The sequence below is a fragment of the Zootermopsis nevadensis genome, unplaced genomic scaffold (assembly GCF_977971745.1).
Source record: "Zootermopsis nevadensis isolate Lab colony 2312 unplaced genomic scaffold, Znev_1.0 Znev_ptg000028l, whole genome shotgun sequence".
Classification (NCBI taxonomy): domain Eukaryota; kingdom Metazoa; phylum Arthropoda; class Insecta; order Blattodea; family Termopsidae; genus Zootermopsis; species Zootermopsis nevadensis.
Window position 1 is genome coordinate 10,039,404 of NW_028259160.1, and position 24,918 is coordinate 10,064,321.

The 24,918-nt window shown below is 41.3% G+C and overlaps 1 protein-coding gene across 1 annotated transcript in view; it reads left to right on the forward strand.

Moving 5' to 3' along the window:
• pigs (GAS2-like protein pickled eggs) overlaps nucleotides 1–23,845 on the forward strand; it is a 48,946-nt gene extending 25,101 nt beyond the window's left edge. The window contains exons 4-8 of the mRNA XM_087357601.1: nucleotides 18,944–19,051; nucleotides 19,513–19,606; nucleotides 19,696–19,780; nucleotides 20,340–20,911; nucleotides 21,692–23,845. Coding sequence (XP_087213727.1) covers nucleotides 18,944–19,051; nucleotides 19,513–19,606; nucleotides 19,696–19,780; nucleotides 20,340–20,911; nucleotides 21,692–22,494 — 1,662 coding nt within the window. The 3' untranslated portion in view covers nucleotides 22,495–23,845. The remainder of the gene's footprint in view (nucleotides 1–18,943; nucleotides 19,052–19,512; nucleotides 19,607–19,695; nucleotides 19,781–20,339; nucleotides 20,912–21,691) is intronic.
• Nucleotides 23,846–24,918: the final 1,073 nt, after the last annotated feature.

The window sequence follows — 24,918 nt, forward strand, 5'->3', positions numbered from 1 at the left end:
ATGACCTCTGAAACGTTGGTAAACATCGACCAGACTACACAGCGGAACAACCCAGAAGACAGAAATCTTCATACTAAGAATCGCCCTGATGACGGAGGCAGTATGACCTCTGAAACGTTGGTAAACATCGACCAGACTACACAGCGCAACAACCCAGAAGACAGAAATCTTCATACTAAGAATCGCCCTGATGACGGAGGCAGTATGACCTCTGAAACGTTGGTAAACATCGACCAGACTACACAGCGCAACAACCCAGAAGACAGAAATCTTCATACTAAGAATCGCCCTGATGACGGAGGCAGTATGACCTCTGAAACGTTGGTAAACATCGACCAGACTACACAGCGGAACAACCCAGAAGACAGAAATCTTCATACTAAGAATCGCCCTGATGACGGAGGCAGTATGACCTCTGAAACGTTGGTAAACATCGACCAGACTACACAGCGGAACAACCCAGAAGACAGAAATCTTCATACTAAGAATCGCCCTGATGACGGAGGCAGTATGACCTCTGAAACGTTGGTTAACATCGACCAGACTACACAGCGGAACAACCCAGAAGACAGAAATATTCATACTAAGAATCGCCCTGATGACGGAGGCAGTATGACCTCTGAAACGTTGGTAAACATCGACCAGACTACACAGCGGAACAACCCAGAAGACAGAAATCTTCATACTAAGAATCGCCCTGATGACGGAGGCAGTATGACCTCTGAAACGTTGGTAAACATCGACCAGACTACACAGCGGAACAACCCAGAAGACAGAAATCTTCATACTAAGAATCGCCCTGATGACGGAGGCAGTATGACCTCTGAAACGTTGGTAAACATCGACCAGACTACACAGCGGAACAACCCAGAAGACAGAAATCTTCATACTAAGAATCGCCCTGATGACGGAGGCAGTATGACCTCTGAAACGTTGGTAAACATCGACCAGACTACACAGCGGAACAACCCAGAAGACAGAAATCTTCATACTAAGAATCGCCCTGATGACGGAGGCAGTATGACCTCTGAAACGTTGGTTAACATCGACCAGACTACACAGCGGAACAACCCAGAAGAAGATATCTTCATACTAGAATCGCCCTGATGACGGAGGCAGTATGACCTCTGAAACGTTGGTTAACATCGACCAGACTACACAGCGGAACAACCCAGAAGAAGAAATCTTCATACTAAGAATCGCCCTGATGACGGAGGCAGTATGACCTCTGAAACGTTGGTTAACATCGACCAGACTACACAGCGGAACAACCCAGAAGAAGAAATCTTCATACTAAGAATCGCCCTGATGACGGAGGCAGTATGACCTCTGAAACGTTGGTTAACATCGACCAGACTACACAGCGCAACAACCCAGAAGACAGAAATCTTCATACTAAGAATCGCCCTGATGACGGAGGCAGTATGACCTCTGAAACGTTGGTAAACATCGACCAGACTACACAGCGCAACAACCCAGAAGACAGAAATCTTCATCCTAAGAATCGCCCTGATGACGGAGGCAGTATGACCTCTGAAACGTTGGTTAACATCGACCAGACTACACAGCGGAACAACCCAGAAGAAGAAATCTTCATACTAAGAATCGCCCTGATGACGGAGGCAGTATGACCTCTGAAACGTTGGTTAACATCGACCAGACTACACAGCGCAACAACCCAGAAGACAGAAATCTTCATACTAAGAATCGCCCTGATGACGGAGGCAGTATGACCTCTGAAACGTTGGTAAACATCGACCAGACTACACAGCGGAACAACCCAGAAGACAGAAATCTTCATACTAAGAATCGCCCTGATGACGGAGGCAGTATGACCTCTGAAACGTTGGTAAACATCGACCAGACTACACAGCGCAACAACCCAGAAGACAGAAATCTTCATACTAAGAATCGCCCTGATGACGGAGGCAGTATGACCTCTGAAACGTTGGTAAACATCGACCAGACTACACAGCGCAACAACCCAGAAGACAGAAATCTTCATACTAAGAATCGCCCTGATGACGGAGGCAGTATGACCTCTGAAACGTTGGTAAACATCGACCAGACTACACAGCGGAACAACCCAGAAGACAGAAATCTTCATACTAAGAATCGCCCTGATGACGGAGGCAGTATGACCTCTGAAACGTTGGTAAACATCGACCAGACTACACAGCGGAACAACCCAGAAGACAGAAATCTTCATACTAAGAATCGCCCTGATGACGGAGGCAGTATGACCTCTGAAACGTTGGTTAACATCGACCAGACTACACAGCGGAACAACCCAGAAGACAGAAATATTCATACTAAGAATCGCCCTGATGACGGAGGCAGTATGACCTCTGAAACGTTGGTAAACATCGACCAGACTACACAGCGGAACAACCCAGAAGACAGAAATCTTCATACTAAGAATCGCCCTGATGACGGAGGCAGTATGACCTCTGAAACGTTGGTAAACATCGACCAGACTACACAGCGGAACAACCCAGAAGACAGAAATCTTCATACTAAGAATCGCCCTGATGACGGAGGCAGTATGACCTCTGAAACGTTGGTAAACATCGACCAGACTACACAGCGGAACAACCCAGAAGACAGAAATCTTCATACTAAGAATCGCCCTGATGACGGAGGCAGTATGACCTCTGAAACGTTGGTAAACATCGACCAGACTACACAGCGGAACAACCCAGAAGACAGAAATCTTCATACTAAGAATCGCCCTGATGACGGAGGCAGTATGACCTCTGAAACGTTGGTTAACATCGACCAGACTACACAGCGGAACAACCCAGAAGAAGATATCTTCATACTAGAATCGCCCTGATGACGGAGGCAGTATGACCTCTGAAACGTTGGTTAACATCGACCAGACTACACAGCGCAACAACCCAGAAGACAGAAATCTTCATACTAAAAATCGCCCTGATGACGGAGGCAGTATGACCTCTGAAACGTTGGTAAACATCGACCAGACTACACAGCGCAACAACCCAGAAGACAGAAATCTTCATACTAAGAATCGCCCTGATGACGGAGGCAGTATGACCTCTGAAACGTTGGTAAACATCGACCAGACTACACAGCGGAACAACCCAGAAGACAGAAATCTTCATACTAAGAATCGCCCTGATGACGGAGGCAGTATGACCTATGAAACGTTGGTAAACATCGACCAGACTACACAGCGGAACAACCCAGAAGACAGAAATCTTCATACTAAGAATCGCCCTGATGACGGAGGCAGTATGACCTCTGAAACGTTGGTAAACATCGACCAGACTACACAGCGGAACAACCCAGAAGACAGAAATCTTCATACTAAGAATCGCCCTGATGACGGAGGCAGTATGACCTCTGAAACGTTGGTAAACATCGACCAGACTCACAGCGGAACAACCCAGAAGACAGAAATCTTCATACTAAGAATCGCCCTGATGACGGAGGCAGTATGACCTCTGAAACGTTGGTTAACATCGACCAGACTACACAGCGCAACAACCCAGAAGACAGAAATCTTCATACTCACCGCTGCGAAAACCTCAAATCTTACATACCTTTGAAACGTCGGTAAATTTCTACCAGACTACGCTGCGCAACATCGCAGAAGTCAGCCTTGTTCATACACGTTGCCCTGAAGACCTGAAATTTCAGAATGGTTAGCATGTGTTTAATAATGGTCATTAAAGTAACTAAAATTAGGACATTTCTGATTGTGTATTTCCTTGTTTGCTTCCTTTTCTAAATGGTCGAAAGTGCAAACAAATGACTGAATGTGGTTCGCTTTCACTTTGTCTTATATATTCGTTTAGAAAGAAGGGCACGGAGGTAAAGCTCCATGCATACTTTGTGGGCCACAGATACGAATGGTAATTTATTCGTACGAGTAAATCTTAACATGACGGATTTATGCTATGTGCGTAGTCAATTTGCCTGCCATGGTATGTTACGCTCATGTGTTTTAACCATAGATGCACAACATGGGGCCTCCGTGGTTTCTGTTCCATGTATTGTAACTTGTGGCAGATAGGTATCCAGTAATAATGACTTTATGACTCTTAGACAAATAGCAATTTGACGGTGTGGCCTTCTAAAAACTGTTTGTTGTTCATTCCTGGTTTAAACCCGTCCTTCGGTTCTGAAGGTCATCCTTGCCTTGCTGTGCCCCGCACATTATTACTTAGGTAGTAACTGGATGTGTACACATAATCACAACTATTGTATTATCTGTGAAAGTTGAAGTGTACCGGTGTACCACATATGGACCTGTATCGTTTGCTTTAGTATTTGATGATGATAATTTTGAGAACACAAGAATAAATTCAGCGTTATATAATGTTTATTTTATGAAGGGATATTACCATTACGAGGCAGAGCTTAAGAGTTGAATAAGCTTACAGAAACTTTTAGTTACAGGAATATTGCGGATTTATGCCACAGTTTGGTTCCTTGAAAATGTCGCGTCACGTGACAAAAGCGTAAGTTGAAGAAGCTGTTTGTTCCCGTGTTGGAGATGGGGGGGTTTCATCCCCGAGTGCAGAATTTCAAATTTATTAACTATCGTGGTTATTTAAGAACAAAATTATATCACTTTGTAGGGGCGACCGACCTCTAAACCGTACGATCGTCAGCCCAGTGTGTACTAATCAGAAAACTCCTACCGTAACGAACAACAGATGGCAATGGGTTTATACTTGTTTGTTTGTTTTTATCTTGGAAACGAAGTCGACCACCAGTCTTTATGATGTACATTTTTATCTGCGAAACTCAGAATAACGACTTCGCCATCTTCATCTTTGAGATAGCCTTAGATCTCTCATTCGGAGTTTGAAGTTCGTACTTCAGTAGTAAAAGTCCTTCGGCCTAGGCCTACTTTCATAGCTGTCTTGCATATATGCATAACAAACATGCACCATTTGTGGCGCAAATAACATCAACAACTGCATTAAAAGGATGGGATAAATTGATCCATTGTCCCTTAAAAATCTCCCTTGGACTATTTAACGTTCTTACAACATTTTTCTTATTCAGTTTGTAAATTAAACATCTCATCATCAGTAACTTTCAGAGTTAAATTATGCTCGTGGGCAAAACAAATGGCAGGCTAAAGTTGCATCTGTTTTTTAAAAAAAGCGTTTACTTTGAGACGGCCAAATGAGGAATCAGAAGTGAAGCTCGGAACTTGAGGCAGAGGTGTTATAGTGCGATGCTCGGTCAGGTACGTCTGTCGTGCCTCATGGACGCTGATCGATGAGCACGGAGCAATGGCGGAATTATGAAAGCCGAAGGCCTCCGAGGAAAACCTGCCCCACCACCGCGTCTCTTACCATGAATGTTTCTTCAAGCCACACAGGATTGAACCATGAAAATTCAAGTAAATAAAATGGTGACCCCCGTGTGCTCATTCGCCGTTCCCATGAGTGCAGTCATGATCGCAGTTGAAGGCAGAAATACGCGGATCGTAGCCCGTTACGAGGTGGAGATATAATGCCTTAACTAATTGCAGAAAAAAACATTGTATCTTAAAGAAGAAATAAAACGCTGCTATGACGTTGTTTCTTTTTGGTGTGCTGGTTGCTTGCTTCCTGTGTGCTGGGTTATGGGGTGGTAACGGTCTCTGGAGAGGAGAGAATGTCACGATATAAAAACATGTCAGTGTGCTCCAAAAGTCCTGGAGAAATTCTGGATAAGTAATAGGTTAGTGCCGGAGACGTCATTTAGATGGAGAAGTCCTTGCAAGTTTCTGTGGATGTCCTTAGGCGGTGTCTTTGATCCTCTGTTGTAGTTAGGTAGGAAAAGTTGAAGTTAGATTTGTTTACGTTGATTTACTTTAGGCTGCGTTGTTTTTGGTTACCTTGGGTTAGGTTATGTTAGATAGGGTTTCTTAGGTTAGGTTAGAGACGGTTGTGTTGTTTTACGATGGGTTGTGTTGTGTCCTGGAGAATTTCTAGTGTTCATCAGGTGGTAAAATTTTCCACAGTTTATCTTTCTTTCTTTCTTAGTTCCAAATATTTACCGTATCACTTTCTTCTCGCTACACGCTTTTGTCTATTTCTATGTTTGTAGAACACGTATCTGCATCTTTGACTACAAAGCCCCTGAGTGTAAGTTGGATGGACACAGCACCGTCAAACAAGGCAAGGTACTTTCGAGAACCACTCTGATAGTTAATATCGTAAGGTCGCATACAGGATTGTCTCCGAATGAACAGAACGTGCTGTTCACATCTGAAGTGTTTATCCATATTTCAAGAATACGAAGTATGAATCACGTCAGAGAGTATAAGAATGTCTTTACGTCAGGTGCGTGCTTTGCATTGCCGACTTTATTTCACGACATGACCCTACATGGTCTACTGTGTGATGTTTGCTGGTTTTCAAATTGACTATATCCTTATGCTTTGCTATATTTGTATGTAGATACTTGTTACACACGTGGAATTTAACAGTTGTCTTGGGGCACAATATATATTTCTATCGTGCAAAAAAATTGGACACATAAAACAAATGACATGACAATTATTACTTTTAATATTTTTCTGAACTTGGTTTAAGTATTCTGTTTGTACAGATAGACCTTGCAGCTTTGTGTACTCGTGAACATTTTGAGACTCTTTGTGTGACGCTGGGACACGTCAGTTTCTGATCAATGCTGTTCGTGTTGTCTGTTGGTGAAGGCATAAATATCATAAAGAAAAACACGAGCTCTATTTGGTACTAGTAACCAAGTTGTTCTAGAAGCAAATACAGAGAAAACTGAACAGTATTTTGTTTCTGTCACTCAGTACAGAATAAAATCATTAGGCTTTATAAAGACAGGTAATAAATCCTTTGAAAGGTGGCAACATTTAAATATTTGGGAACTATGTTAACAACCATCAAAATTGCATTAACTAGGAAATGAAGAGCAGACTAAATTTGGAGAATTGCAATTTCAGAATAGCCTTGACATTTGTTATATAGAAAAGTGAACATTTAAATATGCAAGTTTCCTCCTGTTCTTATATCTTCATTCTTCGCCTATGTAATTAGTAGCAAGTATAGATGCTATACCACTGCGTACAAAATGTAACGAAAAAAGACACTTATATGTGCCAGGGCATGCGGGATGTCTTTTCATTCCCACGCTCAGAAGATTCCCTTAAGGATTAATGCAAGAATTCCAGAGGATTTTCGAATGTACCCTTTATCGTCAGTGCTTTCGTTTATACCTTTTTGGTGAAAGCGATCATGTGACCGTAGTATTCCTGCCTGCCTTCTTCTGGCATGGATTTATGCGTTTTTTGTTCGAGGGTTGAGTCTATGAGTAGGCTTGCGTTTCCTTACAAAGTCTTCAAAAATTCATGCAGCCGAAGTGTCCATTACGCTTCTCACCAAGAAACCTCAGGAAGAATCAGCATTCTTACGTGTTACCATTACGTCAAGAATAAGCGTGTAACTGTAATTGAGAAAAATGTGCCTCGCGGCCTGCTAGGTCAGTTAACAACTTCTCTTTATTCGAGATTTGAGGTTTTTTGCGGCGATGAAAATGTGGATTGTGGTCTTTTGGTTTATGAAGCCGTGTGGTCTTGAAGGGGGTTCGTGAACATTTGCAAGGGACAAACTGCAGGAACAAGAAGGGGTTACAACACAGAACAAAAAATAAACTTTTTTTATTTTTGATTGGTTATAGGTACGTTAAAATACCCCAGAACTTTGCTGAATGTCTTATAAGTCTTAATGAGAACCAACTTATATCTTTGTGTATGCAACGAGCCGGCTCAGAAAATATTTCAGCTTTATATAAGTAGGCGATAAATTCTCTTGACAGATTTAGACTTAAATTCCCAATAGCTTACAACAATACACGGAAACATTTTCTTCGGGAATGAAACATGCGAACGGGCAGATGAGTCACCATTTTATGTAATTCGTTCAAATAACATAGATTGTCTACAAGTGTTTTAGGCTAATCTACTTCTCTTCAGTCCCACCTAATCTAGTACGGAACGAAGGTTTGTTACAAGCAAGAAGGAAATGAATGAAGGTAGGACGCTTTTGTCTCAGAGTTTGTATTCCACGGTGCGTGACAGGTTTATGGCAGGGACAGATCAGATTATTTTAGATTTTTGGAAGACACAAATAGATACTCGTGTGCTTGTGTGACGTCCTCTAGGTCTGATTACAAATGTCGGTTCGAGGGTTGGGCGAATGGAGTTCCAGGCGCCGGTTGAAAGGGGCGAAATCGATAAAACTGGGAATCAGCCATTGAATGACTTTGGTTACATGCATGAGACTGGCTTTAATTCAGCTGTGGGTGTTTGTAATTCAGTTAATTTTGTGCTCTTTGCCTTAGGTTCGTTTAATTTAAAATCCTACAAAGTTCCACACAGTCGACACCAAAATCAGCCTGGTCCCAGATATTTCATTGTAGCCCACATTCTAATCATCCAGTTTTATAAATTACGTTTCAGTTTTACGATTGTCTCAATATTTCAAGTGGGTCGACTCTGACAATATTTTCATTCTAAAATTCTGTACTAATTTTTTGTTTCGTAACAGACCAATCGGCGCTGTTTCATTGTGGGTATCTCTCTTAGATCAAAATATTTTTATCATTTCTTGTTAAGTTACTTTCGAAGGATATAGATTTCACTGTGATGAATACTTCGTGTTTTAGGTATTCTTCCATGTGGCGTAGGCTAATGTGCAGTGAACCTATAAACATCGAGGATAATGCAGTTACAGTTGGTGCGTCTTTCCGGAAATAATCTGTATTCTTATTAGCTCTGTTTAATATCTGTCCGTGAATGTCGTCGTATTCTGTAGCATACGGAATGAAAACCACACATTAGGTTAGTGCCCTCGACACTTTGTGCGAAGTAATAGGTTCCAATATATGCCATGACGGTAACGACAGAGACAAACTGTAAAGAGCGCCAGGAACATCGTTACGTCAGTTAGCGTTCTCATTAAGAGGTCTTGTACTGTAGTGAAACCTGTTCGGACCACAATTCTCTGACGTCCACAGTAATTTTCTGCTTTAGACAACTTTTCACGTGAGAGGCGTTAGTGCTTGGATGAAATGATTGGATTGTATAACAAGAGGCACACGGGAGAGATTGATGACATACGAGGTGCGATCGGAAAGTTTAAAGACTGTGTCAATAGAGGGCGAACCGGATGTAGTACGAGCTTCTGCCGCTAGGGGGTGCGGCCTACATTCATAGTGAATCAGTGTGCCAGCCGGCATCATCGAATTAGCATTTGTTTCTTAGTTACGGGCGTTTTGGTAGTGCATTACACCGACCCTCCTGCGATTTCGGAATGGCGTGTGCATCAAATTTTGCCAAAGACTCACCAAAACGGCTACGGAAACCTATGAAATGCTAAAGCGAGCATTTGGGGAGTCCGCAATGGGTCGTGCACAAACTTTTGTGTGGCATTCACGTTTTAAAAATGGCCGAACCACTGTCGATGATGACGAGCGTTCTGGACGACCATCTTCGAGCACAACGCCCGAAAATGTTACGAAGGCCATTCACGAAGATCGACGTCGTACCATCAACGACTTGTGCGACATTGTTGGGATAGGCTATGGGACCTGTGAGCTGATTCTAAAGGAAGAACTCCACATGCGACGCATCCTGTCTGAGGACCAGAAGCAGAATCGACTTCTCATTTGTCAGGAGCTCAAAGATCTTGCAAGAACCGACCCCAACTTCCTTTCTAAGCTCCGTGTGACTTCTTCCTCTTCCCAAAGATGAAAATTCAGCTAAAGGGAAGGAGATTTGAGACGATAGAAGAGATTCAGGCAGAATCGCAGATGGTGCTTGACAGGCTGACAAAGAAAGATTTCCAGGGATGCTTCCAGGCTTGGCAGCGGCGCTGGGATCGTTGTGTTCACTCCCAGGGGAACTACTTCGAGGGTGATGGATGAATTTAATACCTGAGATAAGTGTACGGGTTTTTATACGCGCAGTCTGGAAACCTTTCGATCGCACCTCGTATGCATACTTCTTCTTTCAGATGACCTATAGGGAAGAGACTGCTCGGGAGATCTAGGCCTAAGTGGGGTATAATATTAAAATAGATCGCAAATAAGTACGATGTGATGATGTATACTTACTAATCAGAGTGAAAATAATGTTCAGTCGTGGAGTCGTGTGAACACGATAATGAACCTTTGGGTTTTATAAAAGGCGGGAAAATTCTTGACTAGCTAAGCGAATGTTATCTTCCCAAGAAAAGACTCTACAACTTGGAGGTTCTTCGACTATTTCTGTCTTATTCAAACAACTGTTGGCATTGAGTTTTCTTATTTGGATTTATTTATCCGGTAGTAAGGCCACTTAAAAAGCGTGACCTTGAAATACCTTCTTCTGGGATGAGGAGTACGGCATCTCCTAATGCAGACATCCAACCGCCGAATTGCGCAATGAGGACTGTGGTAAAGTGTAAAACGGACTGACATTTCGTCATACACTGATTATGTAAGTCCTTTACGAACACGAACGAGACTCACGGTTTGTGATATATGATCATTATATACACCGTAGTAGTAATTAAGATGAGCTGGCAAACTACAAGGCCGAGCGGAATAATTGACGAGCCTCTGCGACAAGGTTACTCCGAAGACTGTCTTCCAAAGACACAGAATTTGTTATGTGAATTGGATTAAGCTAGATCGCCCTGGTGATGGAGGCAGCAAGCATCTCCGAAACGCTACATCCCAGAAGACAGCCATCTTCATACTCGACGCCGCGAGAACCTGAAATCTTACTTAGATGAAACTAGCTTAGGATAGGGTAAAATGACCGGACATAACACGTTTTATTTGTGTTCGTACCCTGTTGTAATTAAGGCCGAGGTGAAATATTTAATATTCTTAAGATTTTTCATCAGAAGACACTTGGCGGCTGTGAAGATGTCTTTGGGGTGTTGCTTCGTGCTGTTAGGTACAAATTCATTATTGACGATGAATGTCATTTTATATAGTTCATAAGGAATGAATGGCAAAGAGAAGAAACAGGACAACGTCGATTTTTATTCGCTACAGCTGTATTTTTTGTAAGGAATCGGACAAATCTTCAATACTTTCAAGGCTGCATGCAAATAGGTTCTTCGTCCTGCAAGGGATTTATCGGCTCGTGCCAGGCTGAAAGTAAAGGCGAATTACAATTATATTCTTCATTTGATCTTATCGGAACTTGGGAGTGAAATTTTATTTGCTTATACAACCCAGACTTCGTAAATTTATGCAACTGATAGGTTACGCTCACGCTGCGACCATCTGTGTCTCATAGTGTGTGTCATTGAGGACGCAATTCACGACGTGCAGACGACTGAAACGATAACGAAGTTCCTCAAATGAATCGCGACTGTTTGGCTGTCCAATAGCAGATTGACGATAGTCGTGTTTGTTGTACAAGGCGATGACGAGGGTAATTGGACTGGGAGGAGATTGATCTCGAAATGGTTTTCCCCCTATCATCATCGTTAAATTATCACCATAAATAACACGTCTTGGAACTTGTTTATTGTCGTAGCAGTAACTCACGTGTGATAGTTACATCATTGCCTGAATTGGAATCGTTAATGATACAATCAAAGCGTTCTGAGAAACAATTTTCATTCTGTAAAATGCAGCCCAGCCACTAGAGTCTGCCTCACCCAACACGTCGTACGAATACACATTATTTTAATTTTTGGGGACGTTTAAGAACAAAAAATATTACTTTCACGCCCACTTGTCTTCACATCTTGTATAATTGTATTTCCCGCAATTAACAAGATTCAGACTAACTAATCGATTTCGAACATACTTCAAATTTTGATTCTACACTTCTAGTTGCTTGTATAATTTTGACTTCGTTTTAACGTACATAATTTTAAGAGCCACTTTAGTTGAGGGTATAAGTTAGTTTTCTTGCATCTGCTGAGTTATTTGACAGTGGTTGAAGTACTCGTATGTCTCGCAAGAATCCGTCATTTCATACCCACCTGTTAATGTCTGCTCATGGTACTAATAAGAACCGATTATGGTCCACTAGTCAGAAAGACACGCATGCCATGGTGTGGGCACTGCAGTGTTGTGAGCAGTGTAACGAGTAAGGAATTTGGCATTTCGTATTTTAATTTACGTTAATAATCCACAGTATCAAGTCTCAAAGCAGTTGAGAGATTTTGAGCCATGTGCTCTCCATCTGTAAAAGGTGGTCGGAGAATTCTGTAGACTCAAATATGATTAAATATTTTAAATTTCGCAGTTCATATCGGACGCAGAAACAACGATGTTCGTGAAAGCTTGCGTTCTTCGTAATGATAATTCTGGTAACTATGTATATTTTTCGTTAGTCTTTCATGATATAAACTCCACTCGCACAAGTACACGTCTGACCTTTTGCAGGTGCCGATGCTTTGTTGTGCTTTCACTGTGCAGACAATAAACTGAAGAAAGTTAGCCACAGAGCAGTTCGTGCGCGACCATCATTATATTTGGTACTGTTAATTGTATGTGGTTATGAGGATAATCGATAAGATTGTCGTGTGAGAAGCTTGTATCGATTGCTCGATCGATCGTACGTACGTTTCACTCCGAAAGAATGTTATTTCCTTGTTGTGGAAGAGTGGCATAGGAGCACCTCGCATTATTCGTGTATTTGCGTATAAGATTATGTACAATGCTTGAAGACGAGGATGACAAAGCGAGTACGCATTTGTGTTGTCTTGTGGCGACTACTTGCACTGTTCAAGACAAATTAACTTGTCTGAGATGAGAATTATGACGTGACAGGCAGTGTGTTGTCATTGCCGATGACGTGGTTTCAAGTTTAAAACAGATGCAGAGGCATACATGTGGGTCGTGGTCTCGGGCCGGAGGAAGCCTTGAACTCAGCGTCCGCACTCCGCAAAAGTCTTGTGTTCATAAAGCGTATAAACAATTGTGTTAGAAATTATACTTTACAGACAAGAGACGAGATCAATTGAATAAAAATTTCCTTGGATATTATCCATCGTCTAGTAAATATGAAACGTAAAACGACGTTTCGGAGATGGGACTCTATCTCCGGAGATAGGGATTAGCTCTATCTAGTGGGCCCAACTGTGTAGGAACCTGAAGACGGAGATAGAGTCCCATCTCCGAAACGTCGTTTTACGTTTTATATTTACTAGACGATGGATAATATCCAAGGAAATTTTTATTCAATTGACTCTTCACCATCTTCAAGAAGTTTTAGATTTGATAAGAGAGGAGATGATTAGTCGTGCCTGATTTTATGCGTGACTGTGGTGGAACATTTTCATATTGCACTTATTTACCATATGTTAATATTTCTGTTGTCTGCCATTTTATTTCGCTTTTAAATGTTGACAGATTAATAAGTTTCGAATGTTTTTAATCAGAAATATTATCTTTCAAAATCATGACTCTCAGTTCAACTATATTTAGTTTTGAGGGTGGTTTTTATTATTGCCCATTTTCTTTCAGAGGTGTTAATTGAAACATCAAACTAAAATAAATTTTACGTTTCCTTCTGTGTGTAATTTCCACGGTGTACAATATGGGGAGCATTTGTTTAACATAAATATTATCCGGCAGGCTACACGTCGGTAATGCCTTTTGTCAAGAGGAAGGTCCAAAGTGTGTAATACACGATCGTCAAGTGACGCATTAGAAGCCTTTGAACAAACAAAAATGCTGTTCCTTTTTACCAGGACCCCCATTTTCGCAGACGTACGATGGACGCATAAATGCGGAATTCAAGGATCAAAAACATCTGTTTCGAATTCATGTCATTCGGAAACGTGAAACTACATCAATTTCTTGTCTGTGAACGTGTGGTCGCTTAGTATTGGAATAATTACGACTTTTAACATCATAGGATTAATTATGTAATGTGTGAAACATTTTTATTGAAGACGAAATTTTGTGAAGAAATGCTCTGTCAGTCGTACTTTCGTCTGCTGGTTCAAATTTACAAGTCTAGATATTAATTCATCAATGTAGACAGGATTTAAAAAAAATATATCGCAACTAATAAACGTGGTAAATAAAACTATGTTTAAAGTTCTGAGAGAACGAATATTTACATAAAAATTCAGACAACATTTCGCCATCAAATTTGCCAGGTAAATACATAGCCTGCTGCGCCATAGCCATATTATGATTTTCAAATGTAGAAAAAATGCACTTTGGAGGACGCATATTTCAGAAATCGTCACGGCCAAATTCTTAATCCTTTATGGCACACAACTGATTTTTCTCACATTTCAGAATTTCGCACAAATATTATTTTGATGCACAGTGTCATAGTTGTAAAAGATTTCTGAGGAAATAACTCCCAGTTAAGTGACCCTCATACCGAATTTTGTTAAAACAGAACAATTTGTTCAGAAGTTGTCAGAGGCACACGACACTCGTGTGATAGCATTAGCCTACATTTCATAAGTAGATTACAAACGCTGAGCGGTTTCTGCATGTGGGTCTACAGCGCGGGAATATAGCTGAGTAGGTTTATGTGATAAGCAAGCAAGTAGGTCATTCGTTAATCCTTTGTCTGTCTTCTTTGTGCTACCCGCTTTCATATTGCAACCTTTGTCGTTGGTAAACTGTGAATAAAACTCATCACACTAAAGACAGACACGGTAACATGACCGGATTCTTAGTCTTTCAAATAACCATTCATAATTTTGAAACACATTTAAAACTTGAATTCCATGTCTGCAAATTAATTAATTACAACCGAGAAAGCAACACGTTATATTCAGCTAGAAAATTATCCGCCGGTAAATTGACGGAAAATAAGTCTTGAACACTTATATTATAGCTTTATCTTGTTTCTTACAGGACTTTAGAATTCTTCAACAGACATATCAATGTTTAAAACGTACGTGCGTTCACATTTTTCGGTGGAAATTGTAGAAAGTTTCTAGGCCTGTATTAGATTGCAATTCGTTTGTTTTATTAATAAGATTAATAAGTAGGTAAGGGTCTGTCGAGGCATCCTCAGGACTTGCATTACCTTGGGAATGAAGGTGTGCCATTAAAGTGATGTTTATTCCTCGATATTTTCCTTCTTGTGTGTTAAAAACCACACATCGTTTCGGAAGCTGACTCTGCTTCCGTCATCGAGTGAGTTCCATAGGAAGGTCTAATTCCAGTCCCCCAGATAACGAGTGGTTAGTCGAAATGTATAAACAGTGAACGTCGAGGACTAAGTGTGTGAGGTAAAATACGAGGCTCGTCCACAAAGTAAGTTTCCCTGGGGCCGTTTACAGAAACAAAACACAATTTCATGGAAATATTTATTGCAACAGATACAGCAAGTGTCCAGCTATTTTTCAACATATTCGCCACCGGAATTGAGACATTTGTCATACCGTGGGACCAACTTTTGAATACCTGTGTCGTAGAAGTCTGCCGCCAGGGATTGAAACCACTGTGTGACAACCATCTCCGCCTCTCTGTCATTCTCAAAACGCTGACGCTGACCGGACAGGAATTTCTTGAGGTGTAGGAAAAGATGGAAATCACTGGGAGCGAGGTCCGGGCTGTAGGGTGAATGATTAAACACCCAGCTGAACTCCTGCAGGAGACTTGCTGTCCGTCGAGCCGTGTGCGGCCTAGCGTTATCACTGACCGCACTTCACAGTCGGCGGGAGCTGGAATAAGAACCTCCATCTTCAACAGCTGCAACGATGCTACTGTGAGAACGCGGGAAGTACCGTTAGTGCATGCGCCGTGTTACGTCATTGCTCTATCACGTACGCACAGTCGCTTCGCGCAATATAAGGTTTGCTAGCTGTGGGACGAGTGGGAAACTTACTTTGTGGACGCGCCTCGTATATAAATCGAGTACGTTGCTCGCCTGATGACGGAAATACAACTAGTTTGCGAAACGTGTGGCTTTTAAACGCAAAAATATGCGTCAGTTTAGTATGAACCCGATTAGCTATAAACTTTTATATGGAAGTCGCGTAAGTAATTTGTAAGTAACTCAAGACTGACGTTGGATTTATGTCTTTCCTTTACAATCCTAGATAACTAGAGAACGAACACTTGATTAAACGAACTGAACAGCTGCTTGCAATTACACATACCGATTACTGAAAATATTGTGGTACGTAAGTGGCTGAGCCCAGGAGAGGACGCAGTAGCGGGCGTTTGTGAACCTGACGGTAGTAATGAACCTTCGAGTTCAATAAAAGACGAGGAGTTTTACCAGCTGAACGACTAAGGATTCTGGAGTTACGTTGGTGGGTTTAGTGAGCGCTGTATGTGTATCGGTTTTGCATGAAACTTCATTCGTACCTGACAACATGCTGACATATTTCGCGCGCGCAGATAACCTTTCTCTATAATAATGTGGGTCACATCATTGTCATGGCAACGTAAAACTTTCATTTCTCATCATGACCGTTGCTTCTCACGACTGCCGAAGGATTACGATGGTGATAAGACTTCATTTCCTTGTACCTGTTGGCGCTAGTGACTTGTAACGTGCGTTGTAAATTAATCCAAATATGGCACCAGGCGTAGTCAAGGTTTAACCATATTTGTGCCAGAAGCGTGGCACTTGATCGTGTTCTTTGTCGGATAGGTGTTGTGTTTGGATGAAGTGGAAAATTTGTCTTTGGATAAACATGTTCGAAGTTCATAGAAAATAGCAAGTTGTAATGTTGATTTCGCTGTATTTGATAATGCAAAATGACACGAATAATACAAATATAGACTTGAGGCCGTCTCTTAATTTACTGACTGTAAAAATAATTAACTCCACAGGCAGTTCATCTCACAATGTGTGCAGCTTCGTGATTTAGGCTTGTATGTACCAGTTCAGTGATAACTCGCAGTGGCACGTATCTTGCCAGTGCTTGGTCGCAGTTCGTGAGGCGTGTCCTACTATCCTCTGTCTTACTGACTAGGCATGTCCTCAATTAAGTACACACTGTACATTGTGTGAACAGATGTAGACGTCGGTGTGCAGGAAATAACGATGCAAAGAGGAAATAATTATTATGGTACTGTCGAAATTACATTTGATGTTATCACATGTGTCCTTGTATATGAATCAGAATTTCCTCTTTTACATAGGTCTAGACGGTAATTAAAATTTGAAACCATAAAGATAACTCTACCCGTTGTTTTGTGTGAAGGCGAAACTTAATATCAGATTCTGAAAGAGTGAAAATATCATGGCTGTCTTCTGGGTTTTATATGCCATGTAGTCTGGTAGAAGTTTACCGACGTTTCGGAGGTTCTTGCTGCCTACATGGCCCTACGACCCCGAAGACAGCCATAGTCATACTCGCCACTGTGAGAACCTAAAGTTCTTCAGAGTGATAAGATGGTCTTATGAACATTATTTGAAACAACAGACATATTCTGAAAAGAATACTTGTCTATACATATCTGCATATCAGATTACCAGTGTCTTCAGCATGGACGAAGGACATACGGTCCATCGTCTAAGTTACAACGTATTGGACTGTATTCGAAGACAGCCGACAAAGAAGCGAGTGTTTAATGGCACTTTGACCGTGGAATGACCACAATTGCGACTATTCCTTAATTACAAATAAATGACTGTACAATGCAGAGTGTGCTTCTGAAACAACAGTCGTAAAGTTTAAACCACTTCTGTGACAATGTTGAATTACAGGAAGTGTCTCGATGAGACTCGCTAGGAAAATGATTGACAGAGGCCTACTAACAAACTAACTCCGTGGAGCTGTATCCTTCACGAGAAATTGATAGTTTCTCAGCTACCCAGGGAATTCCCCGACTTCTATAGAACCCAAGGTTCATTTCCCTGCCGTGGTCCCTCTGTTTCCTGGAGAGATGAACTCAGTCCCTTCCCACAACGTGTTTCCTTAAGATCCTTTTTAATAATATCCCGCCATCTACGATGGGGAAACAATTTGTAAAAGAATATAGTACAAACTCAATAACGTTATATTTCAAAACGTTACTGTTTGCAAATGTATGAACTCTTACGAAACATTAAAATATAATTCATACTGAGACCACAGAAATGTCATGAATACTTATTGTAAGTCCTTTGTATTGCTTATGGTTTGTTTAACAATTCTGTATTAACTGCATTAGTTAGGCCCACGTGTATTTAAAGGAAGTGTTGGCATTATGAATGGAAAGCAGAACTGGTTGCTACTTGGTGGGCAGTCTGCAAAGTGACTGGGAAAAGACACTTCAACACTTCGATCGGGCCTTTTTCTTTCTTTTTTTCCGGGGTTCGGCGCAGTGTCTGGATCAAGAGCTCGCTTTCTCCGAGATTTCAATTTGCATCGAGAATTGATTTCGTGTAGGCCTGCGTCCCAACCATCTTAGGTTCTTTCTTGCAAACAAGAAATGTAATAAACAATGCACAAAGCGTGGTCTGAGGGTTTACAACGCTGAAATGTTGAGGAACTCCGAGTTGTTAGTGTTGGCATGCTTTAGTGTTGAATTTAAGCCCAGTGGTTACTATATATACCACCTGTTTCAACAGTCAGTAACTCTGCATTCTGTATTTACGGGTTTCCTATGAAGGATTAATTTCTAAAACAGCATTAACCAGTTGATCCTTGTAATGGAAATGCATTGTTTTCTTTGAGGTTCGAACTTGAATCTTAAATATTGTTTAGATGAGCGTCCAGCTGTGATTTTTTTTAACAAGTGACAATGAAAAACGCGTACAGAAGACTCTGCCTTTAGTTTGCTTTTTGGTTGATTGGTGCGTATTTAAAGAATTAAGATCTGTACCATTTGTCCCAGGATTTGTAGTGGTATTCTTTCGCGTTAATGAATGTTATTTCAGCCCAGAATGGACTCACGTTTTAAATATTTGCCCGTGTAGGTTCTGTGTGAAGAGCACATTACGCTAAATGTACTGTAGATTTTCGGAATTCTAAGAAAATGAAAAGGACGTTTGTGTGGTTACTCTGTGTTCCAGGTGAGGGACCTCGTGGAGAGATGCACTTGTCCCGTCCAGTTCCCCATGATCCGTGTCTCCGAAGGCAAGTACCGTATCGGGGACACAAAAGTGCTCATCTTCGTGCGGGTAAGTGCACATGTTTATGTGATGACCCTTCCCGAAGCTATTTCGTGTCGGAATGGAATATTCGAATAACCATTTGCAAGAATACGTCGTCAAGATTGGTGTGTTATGACTTATTAAAGGAGGCCTAAGTCACGTCGAATTTTTATCTCTGTTCATTTCATTGCTTCATAATTTCAAGTTCACTTTCGGAATAGACCGAAAATTGTAATCGTGATCTAAGTTGGTGAAATTTCAGGTCCTCACAGTGGCAGGTATAAAGATGGCTGTCTTCTGGCACGTTGCGCCGTGTAGTCTGGTAGAAGTTCACCGATGTTTTAAAGGTACTTGCTGCCTCCATAATGCGGCGCAACATGCAGGAAGTTTTTGTTCGATATGGCTAATACACGAATATACCAAACGGCACATTACGAGGAAATATGTATCGATATGCGTGTAGAGTGTGTGTATATTTTTTTTCACAGGTTCTTAGGAATCACGTGATGGTGAGAGTTGGAGGCGGTTGGGACACTTTGTCACACTACTTGGACAAGCATGACCCCTGTCGCTGCAAGACAGGTGCGTGAGAACGAACTCTTGACACTAATTTTAAGTGATTTTCTGACGACAACGCTAATATTACAGTGACATGTTATGTGTGTTTGCAGCCCATAGGTCGCCACTGTCCACGAAGCTCATTCTTAAGTCTAATGGTCCTCTGGAGCTGAGCACAGCCCAGGTTCTGTATGAGAGGTAGGTGAATACCGAAATGTAATAGCTCATTTCATAATTTGTTTCGATTGAATGCCATAATCAGGGCTGAAGGAAACATATTCTTCTCTCATGCGTAACAAATGATACGTTATATATTTATATTGCAGTCACCCGTTGAGTTACTCTATTTGGATAATGAATGAAAGTGACATATGTCCAGTCTAGCTCTTAAGTATTGATTTCAAGGGCCCCTGCTATGAACGAGGAATGTTTAACACATTGTTGGTGTTACGATGGCCTTCAAATTAAAATTAACATTTCTTATAAGATTTTTCGCGGAAATCAGTTATTAATGGACACAGACCTACTTTGATGACTTGCACTTGATTAGTTCCTGAATTTTCGTGAATTCTACAAAGAGAAGTGTTGAAAACTTATTTCCTTATTTCTGAAAGTGCATATTAATATTCGTCGTCTTAGTTCGGTTCTTGCTTGATGTATAGAATCGAGAATGTTCAGTTCCGCTTTGTAACTGGCTTATAGAAACAGCTGCATCACTGGGTGTCTAGATGAGGCGTCAGGTGACGTATCTTTACAGGTCTCCTCCTCGCACCAGACGGTCCTCAGCCTCAAGTGTGAGCAGTGGGGGAGGGCTTCCGGTGTCCACCCGCAATAGAAGTCGCTCCCCCAGCGTTTGTCTTCAGACACCGCGCTCCAACTATGATGTGAGCTCCACAGGTTTGGATTCCCTAAATGTAAACAGCGGTCGGCGTAGCATAACTCCCACCAGAAGTCGGTCCCCAACTCCTAGGCTGAGTGTGACCAAGGCACCGTCGAATTACGGCGGCAGCAACACGGGACTGAACACTTCCGGTCGTACTAGCAGAAACAGAAGTCGGTCCCCAGCACCACGCTCTCCGTCTCGCAACAAGAGTACCTGCATCTCGTCTGCTGACAGCAACAACAACAGCAACAACAGCAACAGCAACGAAGGCACGGCACCGTCCGACCAGCAAGCTCTGAATGATTCCGGTTCTGAGGTGTCCGATGAGGGATACCGCAGTCTGGGAATTGTGGCTAGCTCTGCTGTGGATGGAACAGCAGTTAAAACGGGCCACGACGATCTCGGCAAGCCAGAGGAGGTGGAGGCAGACGACGCGCAACATTCACGTACGTACACGAACTGCTGTTGTCGTTCTCTGACTTGTTGAACACTAAATTATTTCATTGTGAATTAACGCGTTTTGGTACCTGCGACCCTTAAAATTTTGTGAGCAGGTTCGTAGCTTATTTGACAACCGTTTACCAAACAAGATTGTTGGTGTGTTTTGAAAGCTGATGCATGATACTGGTAGTTTGTCGTTCGACTTGTCGTCTGGTGATATATGAGTGGGCCTGCCCTCATCTTCTGAATACGGCGCGTTCTGCAAGGACTGTTCGTCCTCACAGTACCTCAGTATCTTCAGAACACACTCACTGTTCTGTCTTCGAAGGTAATCTTCAACGTCTCCCGAAAGATTTATCGAGTAAATGAAAATACTGGAGTGTGCTGAATCATTTAATGTGTGAGTCCTATAAATGTTTCATGATCGTCCAAAAACTTTACCTCATTTGCAGAACTCCAATTACAAATCTGAGGACTTGATGCAGAGATAATTAGGAAAACAATATTTTAATAGTTACATGGCAATTGAATGTAATGTTTAATGCACGCAGATTTAAAAAAAAAATATTAAACTGGGCAAAGTACTGTGTACACTCACACCTTATACATGATTTTGGATTTTCATTGTTAAATGCAGCCATATTTTGATCATACTGATTGAAGTAGATGAACAAGCCGTACTGACAAATGCCAAACATCACGCAACTTCTACTTATGCTCAGGTCTCATATATGTTGATATCCACATCTCTCTCATCCGTGACATGTTTCCTGTTCAATTTGCAGAGCGTCTCATTCCAACAATCTCAACACCCCATCCTCCGTCAGAGTGTAGCTCATGTGATGACGTCGCCCCGTCCTCCAGCAGACACAAAAGAACGCCTAGCGACGTTCAGCAACGTAGTCAGTGTTCTGACGCAGCCCCAAATGTCTCTAAGATGACTCGTAGCAAGTCATCTGGTGGTGACCCCGGTCTGTTTTCCACCGGCTCACCCACCAGACGAGCAGGGGTGTATCGAAGTGTTAGGTCGGATCCCAGAGGCATGACATCGAGAACTGCCCAACAAAACAATACGTGGAGTGGACGACAGGGGAAGGCCAAGTCACGACCTTCACTGAATGGTGCTGGATTTGAGAGGAACACGATGCAACGCAGGAGTCTGGGATCGGCCAACTCTACGCCGACTGCCCTACGCAGAAATAAGGGCTCTCTCCCTGCCTCTCTGCAGGGCTCTCCCACAAAACAGATTTCCCCACTGCTAGAGCAGATTCTTCAGGTAAAAGATTTAGACAATGACGTCACAGTTCTAAACAAGATGAAGGAGATCATCCAACATTATGCTGACATTGTGGATGAGAAATTAGTAGAAGAGAAACGTCATGAAGAACAAGCATTGCCTGAGGATGAACTAGACTTCACATCAGCCTGGGTGCACGGGAATGGGTCTCTGGGAAGAATCAGGAAGGTGAGCCCAAGTCCGAGGAAGGACTCCAAGGTCGAAGGTGCTGTGAGCAGAATTCCTGCTCCCGTATTCTACAGACCCGTGGCGTCCACCACAGCGGAGTTGACCACACATGGCGACAGTTGACAGCCAAGCAGTAGATCTGACTAGCTTTACGCTTTCTGTTTATGTACATATACTTTGTTTTCTGCATGCCATTTGTAGCGATGGCAACACGTGCTCCTCTCTCTCTCTCTCTCTCTTCCAGGCATTTATCTAATAATTTATTTATTTAATGACTGTATAGTTAGTTTAGCTAGACATATTTTGTACTCAAAGCATTGTTACATCACGTCCATTGTTATATCCATCCGCTTCTTAATTATATTGCGAAGCAATTTTCTTTCTTCTGACATCGTAAGATGCACAAAACAGAATTCCGTGCAAGTTGTATTATGACCTACGTAGGAAAATAATTATTTAACGACTTAACGCACATTTACGCAGACTTCTGCAATATTTAAAGTAATTATTATTGCTAGAATTTTTTTTTTTACTTGGCAATAACATGTTGTCGTATGTTAGACAAGGTATAGAATAGGCCATGTTGACGTATAGATTTATTATGCCCATAGTTTATATACATATATTTATAAGTGTTTGAAACGTAATGGTAGTAGGGTGCAGTTGATTTGGGCTGTTATATTTTAGAACATTTTAAGAACGTTATGTCAGTTTAAATTAATATTATTTGTAGTATTTTTTATTTACTTCTGATGCGTTCCGTTATGAAGATAAGAGGCTGAATTTATAAATGCTACTTAAATATTACGACGAATACATTTAGAGCACAAAACGACAATGCCCAAATCAACAATAAGGTGGGTGAACGCAGCGTGCATTGAAATGAAGGAGCTGACTGAACTTGGTGCCTACATTCCTCGTAATAATCTAGCTATTGCCTAAGTCCTACAAAGGTAAATTCTGAGTGCTAGAATAGAAATGCTCAACAATTGAATATCGACACATCATTCCAAGTTTGTAGAATCATTCCCGTTTTTTGAGGCCATGTATTTTGGAAAGTACTTTTTTAGGAACAAAGTATTGTCACGTGTGGATGTTGCACTGTTATATATATATATATATATATATATATATATATATATATATATATATGACGACATTACTGTCTCCAAAGAGGCGTAATTAAATTGTGTATGTATTAATTATTCTTTGGGTTGTGGTTTTGTTGCAATAAACAAATTTATATAATATCTAACATTAATGTTATAAAAGAAAACTGCTCTTTTATTTTTTATTATCTGATCACGATTAATATTTTCAAGAATATTACGTTAATGTGCAGTAATATTTAAAAATATATTACACCAGAAGTAACAAATATTAACACCACCCACTGAATTTCTTTAATAATTTACACAAACTCAGTTTTTAATTTCATGTAACTGAAGCATCAATAAACAACTACAAATGTCAAGGCAGTATCTTATTGATTTATCCTATTTCTTCACAAGACCGCGGAATATTGAGTCTCTGTTGGTAAAGTTTTTTCGTTTGTAGGTTGTGTAAAGACGCTGCATCAACTAGTGGCTAATTAGCGTTAAATACACTGGAAAGTACTCCAGTCTGGCTAGTAATACGCTACCAGACCACTAAAATTGTGCGAATATAAAATATTTTTCTGTAGCTACGTGTAGTTTTTGTACCGTTGCATTTCTGTGTGCTTGTTGGGAGTATTTATTAATGTTGTATTTTAACACGACCAAACTTTTAGACTAGGATTTTCCATTGGTTAAATGGGATTGTGGTTTTGTGGTTATATATGGCGAAGTTTATATATGACTGAGGAACGAAACAGTCGTTGATTCCTCAGGTACTAATCCTGGAATTTGCCTGGAAGGACTGGTAACAAAAACACGAAACGTATTAGACTCGAATCTGGTGCCTCCAGACGCAGATCTGCTCTTCAAGGAGTTGGACGGCAGTAACTCCACTTCAGCATAACAGTATATAGTAATTTTCAGACCCTCGGGAGCAGAGTAACTGCTACTGTCCATCCACCATCTGCTACACGTCCTTTTTAGCATAATTAAAACTGGAAGGAGGTGCTTTTATCCTTCATAAAGTATGAATGTAATACAGAACATTTTACAAAACGTCACTGGGCCTTTCTCCAATATCATTCCGCTGTTTTGGTAATTTTGCTCTCGATCATGTAATAGCATTTGAGGCGGGTACCCGATTACTGCTTGAAGCCCTAAGAATATTTAAGTAAATCTTGAAATAGCTTGCTTTTCTGTACATGATAGATGTATTTCAGTATTTATGTGAATAAAATATGTCAAGGTGCTGTGTCTCTTACCACATAAAAGCGCCGAATACTTGAGCGAAGAGGAAATTTTGGAGAAAGCACTTACTTTCTCTTTGTAACTGCAATATGTCCCGCGTGTTTCCCAGATGTTCACTAACCCAAGTTTAATCTACTGTCAGATCTTGAACATTCATGGCCGATACTAACAATAACGTTAATTACTGTGGTCATAACAGCCC